The 19,595-nt window shown below is 46.0% G+C and overlaps 1 protein-coding gene across 1 annotated transcript; it reads left to right on the top strand.

Moving 5' to 3' along the window:
* Positions 1-5: 5 nt before the first annotated feature.
* LYAR (Ly1 antibody reactive) lies at positions 6-17,864 on the top strand. The gene is made up of 9 exons (XM_045996911.1): positions 6-139; positions 5,555-5,729; positions 6,967-7,081; positions 10,263-10,370; positions 10,493-10,576; positions 13,680-14,106; positions 14,417-14,503; positions 16,973-17,058; positions 17,550-17,864. The coding sequence occupies exons 2-9, from the start codon at positions 5,608-5,610 to the stop codon at positions 17,682-17,684; spliced, it is 1,164 nt and encodes a 387-aa protein (XP_045852867.1). The 5' UTR covers positions 6-139; positions 5,555-5,607; the 3' UTR covers positions 17,685-17,864.
* The last annotated feature ends 1,731 nt before the right edge of the window (positions 17,865-19,595 follow it).

The raw sequence follows: 19,595 nt of genomic DNA, 5'->3' as shown, positions 1-19,595 counted from the left end.
GCAGGCGCGGGGGGCCGCCCCGAAGTGGTTTCTGCGCCCGGGCTCTCTGGAGGGAGGTGGCTGCAGCGCTGCACGGGCGGCGGCGTTTCCACGTGCTCTTTGCGGCCGGTTGAAACCGTTGGCGGGCGCTGGCTGAGAGGTGAGGGGCGGCGGCTCAGAGGTCTGACCCGGGACGCTGGGGCTCCGGGGCGGGCGGTGTGGCCGCTGCCTGCGTTTCCCTCATTAGAGCCCCTCCTCGGACTTCCCCACGGGAGGAGGAGGCAGCGCAATTCAGATCCCGCTCGTGCTCTGGGGCAGTGGAGGGGCCCCTGGACTTAGGATGACCGATTCGTCCGGGTTTTCAGGCGGAAAGGCCCTCGTGTCGGGAACCCCTTCTGTCCAGGGTGACCGCGGGTCGGGGGCAAGGCTCTCGTCTCCCCTGAGGCCTGGGGAGCTCTTTCCCTAAGGAGTAGGCTTTAGGACACAGTGCTGGAGACCACCGACTTAGGGCCGCTGTATATAACTGCCTGGAAGTCCAGGTTTGCCACTAACTGGTTGTGACTTTCTGCAAGTTACTTACTCGTTTTTTACCTCTGTGCTTTGGTCTCCCAAAAGGGAATCCTATAGAACCTAACTCAGAGTAGTGCTGCAAGGAGGACATGAGCAGAAATGTATTAATCACCTAGGACAGGGCTTGGCACCTGGGCCGTGAAGGCCTGGATTTTCTGCAGCACCTACCTCTGGGGAGCCAGGCAGGGTGTACTTGCAAGGCTGACTTCCCTGCAGAGGGCTCGCTTGGGACTCACACAGCAACCCCCAGCCCTCAGTGCCTAGCATTGTGTCTGACACGTGGCAGACTTCCACAGCTGTTAACACCAGCGAAGGGATGCTGGTGATGCAGCGCATGGGGAGGTGGAGAGACAAGGCTCAACTTTGGCCCGCCTCCCTGTGCTTATGTGTTAAGTGGAGTTAGAGGTGCCAGCCTCACAGGGTGAGCGCACATGGAGATCATCCTCACCCCCACACGGGTTTAGGCAAGATGGTGGACAGTGTGTACTCTTCTGTCCTTCCCTTGTACCGTACTCTTGGTTTCTTGGAATTCTGCCCCTGGAAGGGGTTCCTGACCCCTTGTTTCACAGGTGGGAGAACCTGAATTTCAGAGGGGACAGTGGCTTGTTGGAGGTCACAGGGCTCACTGGGGATTGTGCTGACGTTGCCAGCCTGGCCCCCGAGGAGGGCTGTTTTGGCAGTGGTCGTGGGGTCTGGGTCTGTGCATATATGTCTGTGAGAGAATGTTTTAAGAGTAGTGACTGTAGTTTTTTGTAAAAATAAACAATATAAAAATGTAGAGGCAGAAAGGTTTAAAGAGAACTCGAAATCCCAATTCTAGAAATAAATGTGAAGTCTTTGTATCGGGGAACAGGGTGGCAGAGTAGGTCCCCATGGGACAGGGACCCAGAGGAGATGAGTGATTTTATGAAACTACTCATGTTTAAAGAGACATGGGTTTAGCAGGGAATCAGGTGCAATAGCATTGATAGGGAAATTAATAGGTCATAAGAAATTCTTTCTTCCATTGGGTAAGGATGAATCTTTCCTATCTCTTATTTTCCACACAGTGCTCTAAGATAGGTATTAGACCCATTTTATAGGTGAACAGAATCTGGAAAGTTAAGGTAGCTTGAGGTCATTTTTCATTGGCAGATGCAGGCTCCCTCTCAGATCTCTGGCCCTGAGTCGCCAGAACATTCAACAGAACTGGGCCACCATCCTGTTAAGAGGAGCCTGAGGTGCCCCACGTCCCTCACAGGTTTCCAGCCCCTGTTGTTGCCATCTGCTCCCCTCAACTCAGCCTCATTTTCCATCACCTAATATCTTCAGCTGTGACATGGGTGGTATCCTTGTTCAGTGTGTGGGGACCTTCAGAATCCTTACAGTGTAAAATGGAAGGTCACTGTAGAGCCTTGTTGTTGTTGTTGTTCTTATTCTTGTTTTTCTTTGGGGATGAGGGTCTCAGGGTCCCACATGTGAATAATGGCCAAGCAAATGGCCACAAACATGGCAAGTCAAGATGACAAGGCAGGGCAGAAGCTTGGGCTTGTCAAGGCCACCTGTGCCATTCCCTGTGTCTCCAGCCTAATCACTTAACCTCTCTGAGCCTCTGTTTTCTCTTACAGATGCCAGGGTGGTGGCATGATCACACCTGTTCCGGAGGTGTTGGGTGCAGTTGTGATTGTTAGTGTGAAATGGCTTTATGGAGAGCTGATGATTTATTCTGTAATTCATCTTCTTTTTCTTGGGTTATGGCCTCTGCTGAGAGCTCAGTAAGTTGACCAAACAGACGACTAGAGACACGGAAGCTCAGACAGTGACTGGTTTCCTTTGGGGAAGGCTCCCAGGTGTATCTGGATCCCAGTGCACCCTGGGCATTGACCAAAGGTCTGCCGAAATGAATTACAGTGACTTATGGGGGGTGAGAACCCGAGTATGCTCTTGACCGGTCCACAAACACTTGCTTTCTCTTTTCACGTGTCCATATCTCTAGAAGGAAGAGCACATAGAATCTCTGTGGCTGTATTGGGACCTGCCTTGTGCACAGATAGTTGGGGAGCCAGGGAAGGAAAATGGGGATCCTTATTTAGGCTCAACCCCATAAAAAATGCCATGTGTCTTTAAACTTGGGACTACAGGTTGAAATACATAATATCTGAGCCCTGTGGAGAGAGTGTCCTAGAAGTCTTAATGCAGCTTGTTTCCAGCTTTCCAAATGTCTGAAGTGTAAATGTCACAAATTTACCAAAAATATCCATTTGAAAGTTAACTTGAAGTTCTTTCACATTTACTTACTTTTGTGAAATCTGACTAAGCTTCTTTTTTTGTTCTAGGCAGTGCTTGCTATCTTCCATTAGAGGGACTGACTTTTCAGAGGGCGCCTTTTTGTAAGCTTGTAGCATTTACACTTCTGCCGTTGTTAAGCCTGCTCGAAAACTTGGGCCACTCAGCCCACTGCGTGGTTGGGATGGTTTGGAGCTTGCTGTCCTCGTGTGCCCTCAACCCCCCAACCCCTCAACCCCCCAGCCCCAAAGGTGTTTACTGCATACAGGAAAGGTGTTCAGATTTGAGGCTTGATCAAGGTGACTCTTGGCTAGTGCTGGGGTGTCCTCAGAGCTTTAAAAGGGAGGGGTAAGCTCCTTACAAACCTCATCTCATTAACAAGTGGGTGGCCACACTGTCCCCATTTGAGAGCAAGTGTAAAAATGCAGCAGTGGCTCTGGAGATCTGAGGCGCTGAGAGACTGAGCTGTGACTTTCCCTGCAAGCTACCCATTCTGTTTGACAACCCCCCCCCCCAAAATTTCTAGATGTGAACATTTGCCACAAAAGACCAAATGAAAAGGGTCGAAGGGGTAGTTTTCCAATGGGACACGTGACTAAATTCTAATCCTCTTCTGAACTGATGTTTACTCGGTGCCTGGCTAATCCCCAGAGAGATAACGTGTTTTGCACAGATATTGCGAGCATCTTTTTTGTCAACATCACTAGCTTCTTTCAGTTGATACGTTTTGTTTCCAGCTGACCTCCCCAGCCTTTAATTCCTGACCTTCAGTGACAGGCTGAGTCTCCCAGTTGAATCTCAAAGCTTGCGGAAACCTTTTCCCCTCCCCTCGTCCCCTCGATTGAGAAATAGAACAGACCTCTGCAATGAAAGTCAGAAAGTGCTAGGCCATAGCTTAAGTTTGAGGGGGTATTTTTCATTGTTGGATTTCATAATGAAAGTATTTTTAAAATTTTCAGCAGATAATTTGGCTGGACGCAGCTGCTTGTACCATGTGGTCACAAAGGCCATCCATTTCTTGGTGACTAACGATTTGCACTGGTCCTTACACGAAAGTGCCTCCATGGACTACTGAATAACGTGTTGGTTCTTGTTCTGGCCTTTGTTTTCCCCTTGTGAGGCCAAGCGGCCGATGATCTCATTGCCTGCCATTGAGCATCCATCTGCTACCTACAGAATGCCAGGGTTGGGGGAAGCAGGGTCCCAGTCCACTTGATCAGCTCCCTAGGACTTGTGACTGGTTGGCACGTCTTTATGATAACCAGATGAGAAGATGGTTATGGTTGCCTCACATCCGAGAACAATCAGGTTTGCTTCCGTCTGGATTGGTTGCGAGGCTGTGGCTGACCACAGGCCCTCCCTTGCCAGGACACACTGATGGCAAGCTGCTCAGGGGAACCCAGAGCGGGGGACCTGCCTTTGCGTGTAGCATATTAGGCAAGCTGATGTCCGACAGGCAAGAGGCTTCTATGGGCGTCGGCTGGGCCTTCGTAAACCCTGGGGTTGCAGCCAGGATGTACATTTCCATTCAAGGCTGAATGGAAAGGAACAGCCCTGAAACTTCCTTATATGTGACCTGACAGTGACCGAGAACATGGGAGTGGAAGAGAGGGTGATTTCGTGCATGGAAATTCTCTTGCGAACCCCGTAGCTCATCTGTGAAGGATTTTTGTGTGAATCAGAGTGCACCAGTTTACTTGACCCTTACCCTTGCCTTTATAAAGAGGAAGAATATGCTGGGTCAAACAGTTGCCAGTATTTTTGCTGTGAAATTTATAATGCAAAATAACAATATTCTTGAAGAATGTGTGATTAAAAAACTGTGTAGCCATGGAAAGTTACTGTGACTCCCATAACACTTTTGGATGAATTTGTTTTGTTGAGTATGGTAGTGAAGTCTGTAAATGGTAGTTATGTATTTGCAACAGACATACTAAATCTTGGGGTAGTGCTTGGGACCCCTGGGTCTGTGAATGCCCTCCAGTAATTCAGTGCCCAGCAGCTGGGACACCTTGATACATGGTTCCACTTCTTCATTGATCCAGTAAGAAGCCACATGAAGGAGGCCCCTCCCTCACCTACTCCTTGTGCACTAAAACTGAGGGCACATCCTCAGAACTAACACCTGTGGATATGTAGTCACGCCTATATGAATGTTTTCTGTGTTTTAAGAGATGTTTACACCTCTTCATTTTCTAATCCCTCCTGAATTCCCCCCTCACTATGTTCTGAAATAATTTGGCGATTCACATCTAAAGGCATGGGGGTGGGGTGGGGCAAGTGAACTTTCCATTAGAAAATGTAAGACATTTTGCTTAATGTCCCTAAAACTTCTTCCCTTGGAGCCAACCTACCAAAATTAAACCCTGGGTCTACTACTTTGTGACCTTGGAGAAGTAACTTAATCTGTTTCCATTCGCCATGTAAATTTTATACAGTAACAGTCCTTCCCTCCAGGGTTGCTGTGAGGATTAAATAGGTTAATATGTATAAAACTCTTAGAACAGGCCCTCACATGGTGAGCGGGTGCTTAACAAATGGCAGCCACTGTTACTGTAAGTTATAACTTTACTTATATGCTGGTAGAGTTTTATGTAGTTCACTAATCAACCTCGATTCTATTCTTTGTAGCTATTTTCATGTGAAATTATGGTTGAAAAGTGAGTTTTATGATTCTTTATTGGGAACAGAAGTTTCAGATTACAGTGATAGTTAATTTTTCCTTTCTTTTAATTTTTAGGACTAGACTTCACACCTAGCTTGTATAGAGAATACATAACCATTTAGCTAAAAATGGTATTTTTTACGTGCAATGCATGTGGTGAATCAGTGAAGAAAGTACAAGTAGAAAAGCATGTGGCTATTTGCAGAAACTGTGAATGCCTGTCTTGCATTGACTGCGGTAAAGATTTCTGGTAAGTTCTACACAAGTCTTGAAGATCATATTAAAGGTCCAGACCAGTTTTAGAAGCCCTGGCCCCATGAAGCCTTAAGAAAAAAAAAAATAGAGATAAGTTTGAGGAAAGAAATTAAGGGGAAAAAAGTGCTTTATGACTTGTTTTCTAAGGACAGTTCAAAGAGAAGACAAGGAGGGTGGGGGGAAGATGAGGATGTTTGGAGCATTTGGTCCGTCAGTGGCACTCGGCAACACCTCCTTGCCACCGTTAGGAGACCCTGAGAGGTGAAGAATAAGGCTTCAAGAGCACAGTGTGCTGGTCACGCTGAGGAGTGGGACTTATAAACCAGAAAAAGAGTTGACTCATTCACAGTGGGGGCCGGGGGAAGATTGGGTTCCCCCAGAAGTTCACAGGTGATGGTAGAGGTGAGTTCCTGGCCCACTAGCGTGTCAGGTACTTCCACTGAGGGGTCTTTGTAAAGGTGAGGACTGGGGGTGGGCACGGGACAGATCTCTGACTTGCTTACCTATTCTTTCCTGAGGTGGGTCATTATTAGCAGACGGCTCACCTCAGTCTTCTGCTGAGTCCCCTTCAGCTTCACACAGTTTAAGTGCAAAGGCGGCTTTTGGTCCATCGGCCTCAGTGTCCTCTGAGGGGTTTGGAAGCCATTTGCTAAAAATCCATTTTAATTTCATTTTAGAGCAGTGATTTTTTTAAAAGCAGTTTTTAGAAACTGCTAAAGACTTTGTTCATAACTAATGCTGGGAGGAAGCCTGATCTATAAAGCAGGTGAAAATTGGGTTGTTTCTTATTGGGGGACCTTGCCCCCCCGCCTGGTCCCAGACATTTCCCCAAGGATCCCGCGGAGCTTCAAAATGATTGTAGGAGACAGAATCAAGTCTCCCTGTTTGCCAAGACTCGCAGATCTAGAACTTTTTAGTGATAAGATTCCACTATTTTACTTGAACTTTTAACTTACTCTATAATGAATTACTTATTACATACTTTTTTACAAAAAGTAAATAAGTATTATTATATACTTATGACCAGAAAAAATACTCTCTGTCAGTGGGGGACATCTGTATAAAAATGGGTAGGAAGTTTGGGGATGGGCTTTATACTGAACAGTCTGGAGGAAGGACGTGGTAAGCGTAGGAGAACTGTGGAATGCAGGAGGTCTGAGCAGCTGCGGGCATCAGATAGAGCCTCCAGTTGGAGAATCAATCTGATGGCAGAACTTTCTATCCCTCTGAAGGGGCGATGACTACAAAAACCATGTGAAGTGCATCAGTGAAGAACAGAAGTATGGCGGCAAAGGTTATGAAGGTAAAACCCACAAAGGCGATATTAAACAGCAAGCATGGATTCAGGTAAGGTCTTTCTAATTCATCAGGTGGCTTCTGACATTTTCCGTTTTCTCTGGAAGCCTAAGAACAAGTGCATCATATGTGCAGGCAAGACGCAGAAACATTGTCTTGGGACAGGTTGAGGTTGAACAACTAAATCATGACAAGGAGTTCTTATTTCTCTGTTAATACAGTTGCAATGTAATTTGTCTTTAATCCCATGTTTTGCAGACTTCTTGCAAAAAAGGGTTTTAGAATTCTCACTATTTTTCCCTTGGCTATGAGACTGAATGGATGCTTTCTAATCTTTATCTGCTTCTGGTGATAATTCAGTTCCTATCACTCAAACCATGTTGTAATCTGCCATATCTATCAGTCACCAGAATCGAGCAAAATAAAGACATTTTCATAAATACAAGGAATTTTCCATTTAAATAAAATGGAAACATGCACAGTAAAAATGTCAAACTCAGCAAAATCCCTAATTCACTGAGAGGTACAGCATCCAGAATGGTACCCCCCATTTACAGAATGGATAGCAGGAAGGATTCAGAATAGAAGGTAGGAGAAAGAAAAGATAAATGCCATCTTTATGGAAATTCTCTGTTCTCCTAGAAACCAAATAAATTATAGTTAACTCCCTTTGGTGTTAGTTTTAAATGTAAGTTTTCAGACTTCTGGGAGGGAAAATCCTCCATTCACAAAGGACGAACTAGGTGCCCCGTGCAGACTGAGAAGCCAGTGAAACTCCTTTTTTTAACAAAGATATTTAGGCCAGAGATCATCAGGCTCACTTTTGGGCTCATACTGAATCTTGATTCCCCCTCAAGAAACAAGATAGACATTCTAGGCCCTAAGCTTGTTGTACGTGGGTGAAGGATTTCCTTTGTGTCTTGAAGGAAATCTGAAGGCAGGGTCTGCAGACTGTAGCCCGCTGGTTTACATGTTGTCTGTTTTTACCTAAAGCTACCAGGGCAGCACTGAGTAGTTGGGACAGAAACCCAGTGGTCCACAAAGCCTAAAATCTTGACTACCTGGCCCTTCACAGAAAAGGTTTGCTGGGCCTGCTGTAAACGGTCAGGCTTCAGTAGTACTGTCACTGGATTCTAGATCAAGAGCTGTCCCTCCAGCTTCCATCCTGGTCCACCTGCCCACCAGTCATCGGATTCCTTCCTGAGCCCCTAGCTGGCTGTGTGAACAGATGGATGAGTGTACTGGGAGAATGAATGAGCTGGCTATGACCTCTCTGACAGCTTGACTCCCGGGGGGGTGGGGGGTGGGGGGGGGGAGGGTGGTTTGTAATTTTTTTTTTAAATCCTTAAACCCTTCAGTTTTAAAGACAGAATTTTGGAATCCTGTCAGTATTACCGTTCTTGGAGCATCCTTCTAGAGGTCTCTGTGCTTATACACAGAGTGGATAGATGGCTCAGGGAGAGAGCGCCCACTTTCTGGGGTCACAGTGTTTTCCTCCGAGCTTTGTCCCCAGTGCCCTGTTCTTTTGTGACACTACGTGGCCAGTGCCCAGCCAGCTTGATCTTCCTTGTCCACCTCATGTCATTGTCTTGATTGGTTTTTCTGCCTGAGGGCCTAGAAAATCTGTCTCATCCTCCTCTTAGTCTCCTGTACCCATTTTTTCTGGTGTGTTTATATGTAGCTTTCTTTCCTAATGCAAGTACATTATCCTGCATTCTGCTGTGTTGATTTGTCCTGTTGGCTCATGAGTGACCATCTTTCTTGTGTGCTATCATTGCTCTCATTTGAATAGCTGTCTTTTTCTTCTGCTTTCACTGAGATTGCCATAAGCATTTTCCTAGGTCACTAATTTAATTTTCATCCCTGTTCTTTTCTTGCTATTTCACATTTATTTATTAGATCTAGACAATCGCTTGCTGTCTTGGTCCTCAGGTAATTTCCTAGTCTGTAATAGCCATTTTTGTCTCAGTCTTTGGATCACTTTTGGCTTTTTTTTCCCCAAGTTTCTAAAAAATTCTAAGTTACATATGACCTAGCATTGACCACTTTAACCATTTTTAAGTACACAATTAAGTACATTTCACACTGCTGTGCAACCAGCCCCACTGTCCATCTCTAGAATGTTTTTATCTTCCCAAACTGAAACTCTGCTCCTGTTAAACAATAACTCTTCATGTCCCCTCCTCCCCCAGCCCCTGACACCTACCATTCTGCTTTCTCTCTCTCTGAATCTGACTACTCTAGGGACTTCGTACACTATTTGCCCTTTGGCTCTTGATGATGTGTCCATCCTTATGCCAGTGCCACGCATTTGTGATTACTCTAGCTTTATGATGGGCTTTGAAATCAGAAAGCATGAGACCTCCAGCTTTTTCTTTTTCAAGACTATTGGACCTATTTGGTGTCCCTTCAGATTCCATGTGAATTTTAGGGTGGAGTTTTCTATTTCTGCAAAAAAAACCCCACAAATGTCAATTGGATTTTCATAGGCTTGCATCTGAACCTGTACCTCACTTTGGTTGGTAATGCCATCTTAATATTAAGTCTTTCAACCCACAACACAATGTCTTTCCATTAATTTGTGACTTTTTTCTTTCTTTTTAAAATCTTTTTTTAAGTTTTACTTTTTAAGAAATCTGTATATCCAGCATGGGGCTTGAACTCACAACCCTGAGATCAAGAGTCACATGCTCCTCCTACTGAGCCAGCCAGGAACCCCTGTTTATGTCTTGTTTAGATTCTTTCAATGATGTTCATAGTTTTCAGCATATAAGTCTTTCCCTTCCTTAATGATTAAGTTTGTTTCATTCTTTTATTGCTGTTGTAAATGGACTCAATTTCTTGATTTCATTCTCAGAGTGTCAAGAGTATATAGAAATCTAGAACTTAATTTTCAAGTGTGGATTTTGCATCCTGTGACTGCTGAATTTATTAGTTCTAATGGGTTTTTTTTTTATATAGAATCTTTAGGGCATTCTGCACGTAAGACAAATCATTTATGAAGAATTGATTTTACTTCGTTCTAATTTGGATGCTTTTATTTCTTTTTCTTGCCTAATTGCTCTGGTTAGGACTTTTTAGTACTGTGGTGAATTTACAAGCATAGACATGAATATAAAATCTAGCCTTGGGATGAGAAACCTCTAGCCATGGGAAATGATACTTGATTTGGCTTTCATGAAACTCCTGTGCCAGTTGTTTATTACTTTTGCCTTATCTTCCTTTTTTGTAGAAAATTAATGAATTAATAAAAAGACCCAATGTCAGCCCCAAAGTGAGAGAACTTTTAGAACAAATTAGTGGTTTTGACAACGTTCCCAGGAAAAAGGCAAAATTTCAGGTATGGATTTGCTGTGTCTTCCCTGAGTGGAGGGGATGTATGGCCCACTGGTAACTGAGCATGCATGTACCTGTCAAAATGGAACAAGAGGTTTTTTTTCTTCTTCTTTTTGTTTCTTACAGAATTGGATGAAGAACAGTTTAAAAGTTCATAATGAATCTATTCTGGAACAGGTGTGGAATATCTTTTCTGAAGCTTCCAGCAATGTAAGTCAGATCTAATTTAGATTTGCAATGTGGCAAAGTGATTAGTAATAATGAAATGGGAATGTCTTATTTTTGGAGGTCAAGACAGCCTTCTTTTTCAGAGAGCCTCTTTGTGCCTTCATTTATGGGAAAGAATAAACTGAATGCACTGCAGAGAAGATTTCCTTATTGTGCAGAGAAAGGTATTTAATCTCAATGTTCGATAATGGTACCAGCTAACATGAGACAATTTCCTTAGAAATCAGGCAGTGGGATGTACTGGAAAGAGCAGGAGCTTTGAGTGTCTGACAGACCTGGTTTGAATCCCTGCCGTGCTGTTGGCCAAATGTTTGATCTTGGGCACTTTATTTAACCTCCCTGAGCCTTGGTTTCCTTGTCTTAAAGAAAAGTGGATAGTCCTGTTCGTGTCTTTATTCAGTACTTGGTGAGCACCTAATCTGTGGCAGGTCCTGAACAAAAACGTGTTATATGTCAGGTGGCGACAGTGCCATGAAGAAAATAAACAGTGAGGACATGGGCGTGGGCATGGGGTTCTTGGAGGGGTTCCCAGAAGGCCCCGTACATGGATTAAAGCAGCTGAGGCTATGGAAGCACCCCTTTCTGCAGGTGCTGGTGTGGAGTGGGCATCTGCTGAGCCTCTGTCTCCTTCCCTTGCGGAGTGGGCACCCGCCTGCAGTAACTCAGTGAGACTCCTAACAGGTTCGATCTGAGAGACCTCTAGATGTGGACTCCATGCAGAGAGTCTTGGTTTGATATCATGTGGCCATCTTACTGATGACATTGTTCATTTAAAATTATTCCCCCATTAATTCACCTGCACTTTGTTCCGACTTGGAGCTTATATCCCATTTGGAGACTTACATCATTAGTAGTTTGAAAAACAACAGTGAGCTTTTCTGACCGTGGTTTATTGTATTCACGTTGCCAGGAGTTGATGGACTTATGTAGAATAATTTGGGCAGTACCTTGGGATAAAGATGAAACCGTCCTGGCATTTGACTCTTTCAGAACATACAAATTGGGCCTTTGGAATCTTAGAATAGTCACATGCATGCCATCCTTGCACGGGCCGTGCTAATCCCTGCATTATCCCAGTTGTGGTACGTGTGCTGCCGAAGTGGGCACTGTCACCAGTCATTTAATTAGCATTTCTGAGGCACCTTCTTTGTAAAGGTTATTTACATGATTTTAAAGTAAGAAAGATTTGGAATCAGGTCACTGCAAAGTTTGGGAAAAACGTATTTTCTGATTGCCCTTTTGAAACTGAACATATTAAGAAGTAAATGAGTAATCAGTACGTAGCTCCTGGTAAACTGAGCTCTGTAAGACATGGCTTGTTGCTGCTTTGCCTCTGGTGTTGATCCAGCCAGCCAGAGGCCCTATGTCCTTGTCTACTGGGATGCTTCCTCTGCCCCAGCAGAGCGGGCCTGGTCCCTGTACAGGCAGCTGTAATCAGGACAATGTCCTGCCACAGATGACTGTGTACGGGGGTCCAGGCCAGATCAACACGACGGGGCATGGGAAGTACAAGGAGGAAATGGAAGGTAGGAGGAGGGGTGCGGAGTGGGAGGGGCTCTGTTTGGAAGAAGGGTCAATGAAGGCATCACTGATGAGACTGCATTTAACGAGAGCCTGGAATGAAGTAGAAAGAAGATAGGGAATGACTTTGTCCTTCCATTACCAAGTGGCTGCAAGATGGGGTGCTGTCTCCCCCTCTGGGTGCAGAGGGGAGGCAGCAGCTAGAGACATGGTCTGTACTGGGCAGAAGGCAGGCTCAGGTTTGTGGCTTTCAGTGGTCATACAGTGCCTGACTAAGATAGAAAATGAAACTGTAGGCCAGGAGTGAAGCGACTTTGTCCCCTTCTTTCTCCTGAGTCTGCTTATGAGCTCATTTCCTGCCCTTCTGCCATGTGCCTGGTCTGGCTGATTTCCCTGAGCTGCTGGGGAAATCGCAGCTGGTCAGTTTACCATTCCTCTCCCAGGGGCTGTGATCTCAGCCAGGGCTGAGCACTGAATGAGGTGTAAGGCAAAGCCAGTCCTTTTTTCGGCTCATTTTGGGGGGTAGGAGCTCCCTCCTTGAGACCCAGGCTCCCAAAGGAGGAAGACTAGAGGTGACTTGGCCTGTCACCTGGCTGGTACCTAATGAAGATGGCACCCCTGTTGGGTGAAGAGTCCAGGGTTCCCAGAGCAGTTCAGGACATTTCTGGGGCCATCTCCTGTGAAGGGGCTATCGTGGAGACCAGCAGATGTTCAGGGGTGGGGCAGCGGGCAGTGGGACTCGTTCTGCTGGAGTCTGTTCCCAATCGGATCTGCATGCTGGCTTGAATGAGGCAGTGCAGCAGCCAGACGTTTATCTTCCTCTGGGGCGAGTAGCTCCTTAGCTTCCTCTGCTTCCCTGCTCCCCGGGCTTCACCCTCCAGCTTTGTGTCCCGGAGGCCTGTCCTCCACGGGTCGTCCTCTGATCTGAATAACGAGTAGATGAGACCCGTCTAGTATTGCAGAGCTCACAGAGCCTGTCCTGTGCACTCAGTGGCTCCTTTGAGCGTCCTCAGTCTGCTCCTCCTTACTGAGTGCCGTGAGCTTAAGCCCAGGACATCACTTCCCATTTTATTCGTACATTAGCTGTACAAGGTACATCTTACTCCCTTTCATTCTGTCAGTGAGGAAATCGGTTCGGAGCAGATAAATAACTTGCCCTGAGTCACCCGGCTAGTAAGTAACTGAGCTGGTGCTTGAACCCAGGTCTGCAGATGTGTAAATCTCGTGGTTTCTGTCATACCCAAGTGCCCCCCTTCTATCAGAAAGAAAGGTGAAGAGTGTGCTAAAATTAAAGATCTAGTTTATGTGACATAAGGATTCTTCACTTTTCCAGTGGAACGAAAAGTTTGTTAAATTCAGGGTGGAGTGTGGGCTGGGGGAAGTCCCCCCCACCCCCACTGAATAATATTTACTGCTATGTTTTAGCTCTTGGGGGGTGGGCAGAGTTATAAAATGGTAAGTAGTAGATATTTTTCTTGGAACAGTTTGCTTAGTAGCCATGTGCAGTGACGTGAACAGTCTGGAATGAGTATTTATGTGTGTTTTGGTTTTGCCTCATAATAAGGAAGCAGTCAGTAAGGGTCAAGACCAGCAGCCCCTCACCCAGGCGGTCAGCCCACCCCGCGCAGAGCTCTCCGCCAAGGTGCCACCCTCTGGAACAAGTGACAGCACAGAAAAGCAAGCAGAGGTGAAGAAGAATAAGAGAGAAAGGAAGGAAGAAAGGCAGAAGAATAGGAAAAAAGAGAAGAAAGAACTAAAATTAGAAAACCACCAAGAGAACTCGAAGAATCAAAAGGCTAAGAAGCACAAAACAGGCCAGGCGGCCGGAGGGGAAGCCCTGGGGTCTGCAGGGAAGAAAAGCCAGAGAAAGGCCGGTGAGGCGGAGGGGGCTGCTGACAGGGCAGTGGATGAAGCTGGGGCCTGTGCAGGAGACACCAAGGAGGAGCCCACAAAAGCTCGGCCTGGAAAGAGAAAGCAGAAGCACTCGGAAGGTGTGTGGCAAGTGTATGCTCTGGGCTTTGTGAAGCAGATTATGAAGCAGTGAATTGGGGCTGGGTCAACTCTGTTAGACTTCACATCTGAACCAAGTAAGGCCAAGGGCTTAAGCTTTGGGCTCTGGCCAGGCAAGTGACCATGTCTCAATTTGCCATGTGCTCCTATGATGGAGGAGGAGAAGCCCACAGGTGCTGGGTTGCTTGGGCGGTGGGCAAGATGACGGATGTAAGCAGCCTGGCCTTTCCTTAAATGGTAGCTGCTATTATAAATGCAAACTTTTTTTTTTTCCTCAATCTTGCTACTCAGATGACACAGATTATAAGAAGAAAAAGAGAAAGTTCTTGGGACCTCCTGAGGGCGGAGAACCAGAAAACCACGAGACTCCTACAAAAGGTATGACTGCCATCATTTGGAGAGGTCTGCCCTCCAGGGTGGGGAAGGACCTGGGGCCTTCAGGCAGGTCATCCCTTTCAGAGGCACATGGAAGACTGAAAGCAGATTCAGGTAGGGTGTGAGAGCTCTTTGGGTCACTGTCCAGTGTCTTTCTAGCTTTAAGGGTAAAACTGTCTGGACTTGAAATACATGATCTTTGGAACTGAAGGAAAAGCAAGCATGGCCTTCTGAGGTGGTGTTTCCTTTCCCTTCTTCCTGCTTCCCTTGACCCTGCCCCTCTTACTCTCCTGGAAGTGCCCACCAGCCTCCCATCTCTGACTGCTCCCCACGTCTCCTTGCTTGGAACTCCCTCAGCCAGAATGTATACTTGTCAGAACCCAGCCCCTGGGTTCAGTCCTCTAAAACGCTGCCTCCTCCAGTGAGATCCAAGGCTTTATTAGTGGAGGTTCAGTAACTGCCTAAGCTGGGTTAGACCTCTTAGTTTGAAACCCACCTCTACCTGACTTGGAACCTATAAGACTTTTTTAAATTCCTTTTTTGTTTTGTTTTAAGATGACAGTAGATTCACATGCAGTTGAAAGAAGTAAAAGAGACCTAGGTATCCTTTTCCCAGTTTCCTCCAGGGGTCACACCCTGCGCAACTGAGTGTCTTCACTGATGCTGACATCAGTACAGTCAAGAGAGGAAGGTTTCCAGCGCCCCAGGGAGCCCCACTGTGGGCCCATGTTGCATGTTGCATGCCCCTGCCCCACTTGTCCCCGGCCATCACCGATCTGTTCGTTTTTATAATTTCGTACTTTCAGAATGTTACCCAAATGACATCATTTAGTATGTGAATTTTTGAGATGAACTCTTTTCACTCGGCCTTATTATCTGGAGATACATCCAGGTTGCACGAATTGATAATCCTGTCCTTTGATTAAGTCCCAGTCCATGGCATGGGTGGACGAGTTTGCTTGACCATTCATCTCCTGAAGGACACGTGGGTTGTTTCCAGGCTTTGGTTGCTCTGAGTGACTTCTCAGAGGTAACAAAGCTGTGTCAGCATTTATGCACCAGTTTGTGTGGAGCACATACCACTTTTTCTGGAAGAAATGTCCAGGAGTGCAGTTGCTGTGTGGTGTGGGGCCTGCATATTGTTTTTAAAGAAACTGCCAGCATTTTTAGGGTGGCCGCACTGCTCTGTATTACCCAGCGACGTGAGACTCTCCCGGGTCTCCCAGGTCCCAGCCAGAGTTTGATGGCGATACTAGTTCTTTTTCCATTCTGATTAGTGTGTCGTAATAGCTCGGGGTGGTTTCAACTTGTTCATCCCTCATCATGTTGAACGTCTTTTTGTGTACTTGTTTGCCATATGTTATCTCTTCGTTATAACATCTTTTCCTGTCTTCTGCCCCTTGTGAAATTGGTTTTCTTTCTTACTATTAAGAGTTGAGAGTTCTTTACATATTTAGTCCCAAGTACTAATTCTTGTTGGCTATGTGGTTTGTAAGGGTTATTTTTTTCCTTCGATCTGTAGTTTATCTTTTTCCTCTTAAGAGAATCTTTTTTAATTTTTTTTTCCTTTTTTTTTAAAAAAGAGAGAAAGAGCAAGAACTTGAGTGGCAGAGGGGGAGGAGCCAAAGGGCAAGGAAGAGAGAGAATCCCAAGCAGGCTCCACAGTCCATGCAGAGCCCAGCAATGGGTTCGATCTCACAACTCGGAGCCAAAATCAAGAGTCAGACATTCAACTGACGGAGCCACCCAAGCGCCCCATTAATAGAATCTTTTATAGAGCAAACTTTTTAGTTTTGATGAAGCCGAATTTGTAATTTCCCCTTTAACAGGTCATGCTTTTGGTCCCATGTCTGAGAACTCTTTGCTTACTAGCCCGGGATTCCAAAGTTTTTTCCCACGTTTTTCCAAAGTGTTATAGTTTTATATTTTATTCTTTAGCCCGTGATCCCGCTGGAGTTGATTTTCAAGTCAAAGATGAGACCGAGTGCAAGATTCACTTTTTTGCGGGTCCCTGTGTAATCGCTCCAGCGATTTGTTAAGAAGGCTCTTGTTACCTCACTGAATTGCTTTCGTACCTTCTCAAAAGTCAGTTTGGTGTCTTTGTGTAGTTCTCTTCTGGTTCTTAATTCTGTTTCATTGATCTGTGTGTCTGCCCTCTCCAAATACCACACAGTCTTGGTCCCTGTAAGTGTATCAGAGGTCTCAAAACTGGGGACCACTCGTCCTGCTTCATCCTTGCAGTGGCGATGGCACTCAGGATGCCCGCATGACCTACTCACTTGGTGAGTGCGTGCTGGGAGGCGAGTCGGGCTTGTCGGCCCCTGTGCTCGGACAGGTCAGGCACCTGCTACTTGGTACTGTCAGGTGCGTTAGTTTCCTGGGTGGCAAACAGATGTCACACAGATAAGTTTCCTTATCCCTCTGGTAGTACACCAAAACAAGATGTTTTATGTATTATTCTTTATATTGTAGGTAAATTCAACTGGAAGGGAACCATTAAAGCAGTTCTGAAACAGGCCCCAGACAATGAAGTAGCCATCAAAAAGCTAAGGAAAAAGGTATGGCTCCTGTACTCAGGTATACAAGCTGGGGAGAGCCCCTTTTTTAAGCTATACAGGTTTTTGTGTTTTTTTTTCCCCCATCTAAAATACTACACGTTTGTTTGTATCTCGGTGATTTTCAAGCTGCTCACACTCCTCAGGGCTGATGGGAGGGAATTGGGTCACATCCCATTGTACTTTGTTAGCCAGAACAGTGCCCACATTAAACTTGAAAATGACAGTTTTTGGTGTTTTGCTCTCTTTTGCTTATTCCAGAGCAGTCGTTTCTTCTGTTTTTGCATCTAATTCTGCGTTTCTGTGTGACACCCATCCAGCAGGGTGCTCCTATGTGTACAGGTGTCTGAATTTCCACAGAACACATCTGTGCTACCAATGCCTGTTCCTTTTGTTTTTTTACTGTTGTCCTACTTCTGGGTTAAAGAAAGAACATTCTAGGCAAATTTTCAGGAAAAAGATCCCCAGTTTGATGATTGTTTTTCCTTGTGAAGGTTTTAGCTCAGTATTACGCAGTGACAAATGAGCATCACAAGTCTGAAGAGGAGCTCCTGACCATCTTTAACAAGAAAATCAGCAAGAACCCCACCTTTAAGTTACTAAAGGACAAAGTCAAGCTTTTGAAATGAACATTTTTATATTCAAAAATGGAATCTGTTCTGTTGATGTCTTTCACTGCTGTTTATAAAACGTAATGAATTACAACAACTCCTAATTTTGCTTTCCAAAGCTGTATTTTTAAGTTAAGGATAAAGTCTATTTTTGGTAGAACTTTTATGAGAAAATATATTCTTATCCAAGATTCTAAATCTGGTGGTGAAAATTGTTATACTTGTAAGAATACTTTCATGGTGAAAAACTTCTTAAATTTTACAAGTGAAAAAAAATTCCTCCTTTGGAGCAGACAAAAAATGTGTTTTTACTGCATCATTTCTATACAGTTTTAATTGGAGGTTTTGGTGGGTTTGTTGTGTTGTCAGAACATGTGAAATGGTCACGAGAGTCCTCAGTCTGTGGCAGTCTGTGACTCTCCGGAAGGCCCCCTCTTCAGACGAGGTTTGTTTGTAACAGTCTGACCCGTCTGCACTGTGGCCCTGTCCTGTTTCGGCCTGAGACAGACCGTGACGACCTAGGGAAAATTGCTTGCCTGAAACGGAGCCCGTCACTTAGCTGTGTTGCTGTCCCAGGCTTCTGAGTGGATGGAAATGCTCTCAGACGAGGTATTCTGAGTCCCGGTGATGGTGCCGGAGGAGAGCTGTGTCCGGCCACTTGCTGAGATTGGAGTAGGCTCTGCCCACAAGTCCCTTACTCGTCCCCGAATTCAGCAGCAATATGTCCCATTCTGATCTGGGGACATGCCGCTGTGATGATGGGATTCAGGGGCCTGTGCTGGGATGAAGGCTTGGAATTGGGCCCAGAGTCTGGTCCTGGCTTAGTCCTTGAATAATTAACCTCTGTGAACCTCCCTTCTCCCATCTGAACAGTGGGGATGCCAAAGGCTCTTCTGGGGCTGTGAGTGAATGGACTCACATGTAAAGCACACAGCACCGTGCCTGAAGCCTGGCAGATGCTCACCCACTGCTGTTAGCATTCTCAGTAATGAGTTTCCAGCCACGAGAAGGCTTAGACATTCTGGAAAGCAAAAGGCAAAGTGAGGCTTGACCCAGACCACATACTTTAGGGACGGAGCAGAGCCCAGCTATGCTCCTGAGTGCAGTCCAGGAGGCATTCCTGCTCCCCTGTTCTCCCTGTGCACAGTGGGAGCTGAGAACCTACTTGCCACTCCCCCCCCCCCCATTTTCACATTCAAGAGCAAGCTCCACAGCATTTCAAGATCTATGCTGGTTTTCATTTTTTGTCAGTTTTACCAGGATGCATTTTTTTTTTTTTAAAGATTTTATTTATTTACTTGACAGAAAGAGATCACGAGTAGGCAGAGAGGCAGGCAGAGAGAGAGAGAGAGGGAAACAGGCCCCCTGTTGAGCAGAGAGCCCGATGCGGGACTCAATCCCAGGACCCTGAGATCATGACCTGAGCCGAAGGCAGCGGCTTAACCCACTGAGCCACCCAGGCGCCCCACCAGGATGCATTTTTAAGAAATTTATTCTTTAGAGAGAGTGCGAGTGTGGGTAGGGGTAGAGTGGTGGGAGGGGCGGAGGAGGAGGGGGAGAGAATGTCCAGCAGACTCCCCATTGAGCAGAGTCTGAGATGCCGGGCTCCATCTCACAACCGTGAGATCATGACCTGAGCAAAAACCAAGAGTTGGACGCTCAACCGACTGAGCCACCCCAACACCCCTTTAGTAGAATGCATTTAAGGCAGAGTTGGGCAAATGGGGCAGAATTAAGTACAACCTAGACTTAGACCCTGACAGAGTCCTCAGTTCTGTCATCCTGTCTGTTAACCCAAGGTTCTTGAGCTAGAAATTGGGGCAACACCCAGCAGCCATGGGGCCGACAGCTGCTCAGGAATGCTAGCATAGTGCCTGGGCGCTGCGGCTGAGGGCGGCAGCTTCTCTGTTCCCTTGAGCCCCATGAGGA

This window comes from Meles meles, chromosome 2 (assembly GCF_922984935.1).
Source record: "Meles meles chromosome 2, mMelMel3.1 paternal haplotype, whole genome shotgun sequence".
NCBI classification, from domain to species: domain Eukaryota; kingdom Metazoa; phylum Chordata; class Mammalia; order Carnivora; family Mustelidae; genus Meles; species Meles meles.
The sequence above is the reverse complement of the archived record's forward strand: the minus strand, read 5'-3'. Positions and strand labels throughout refer to the sequence as shown.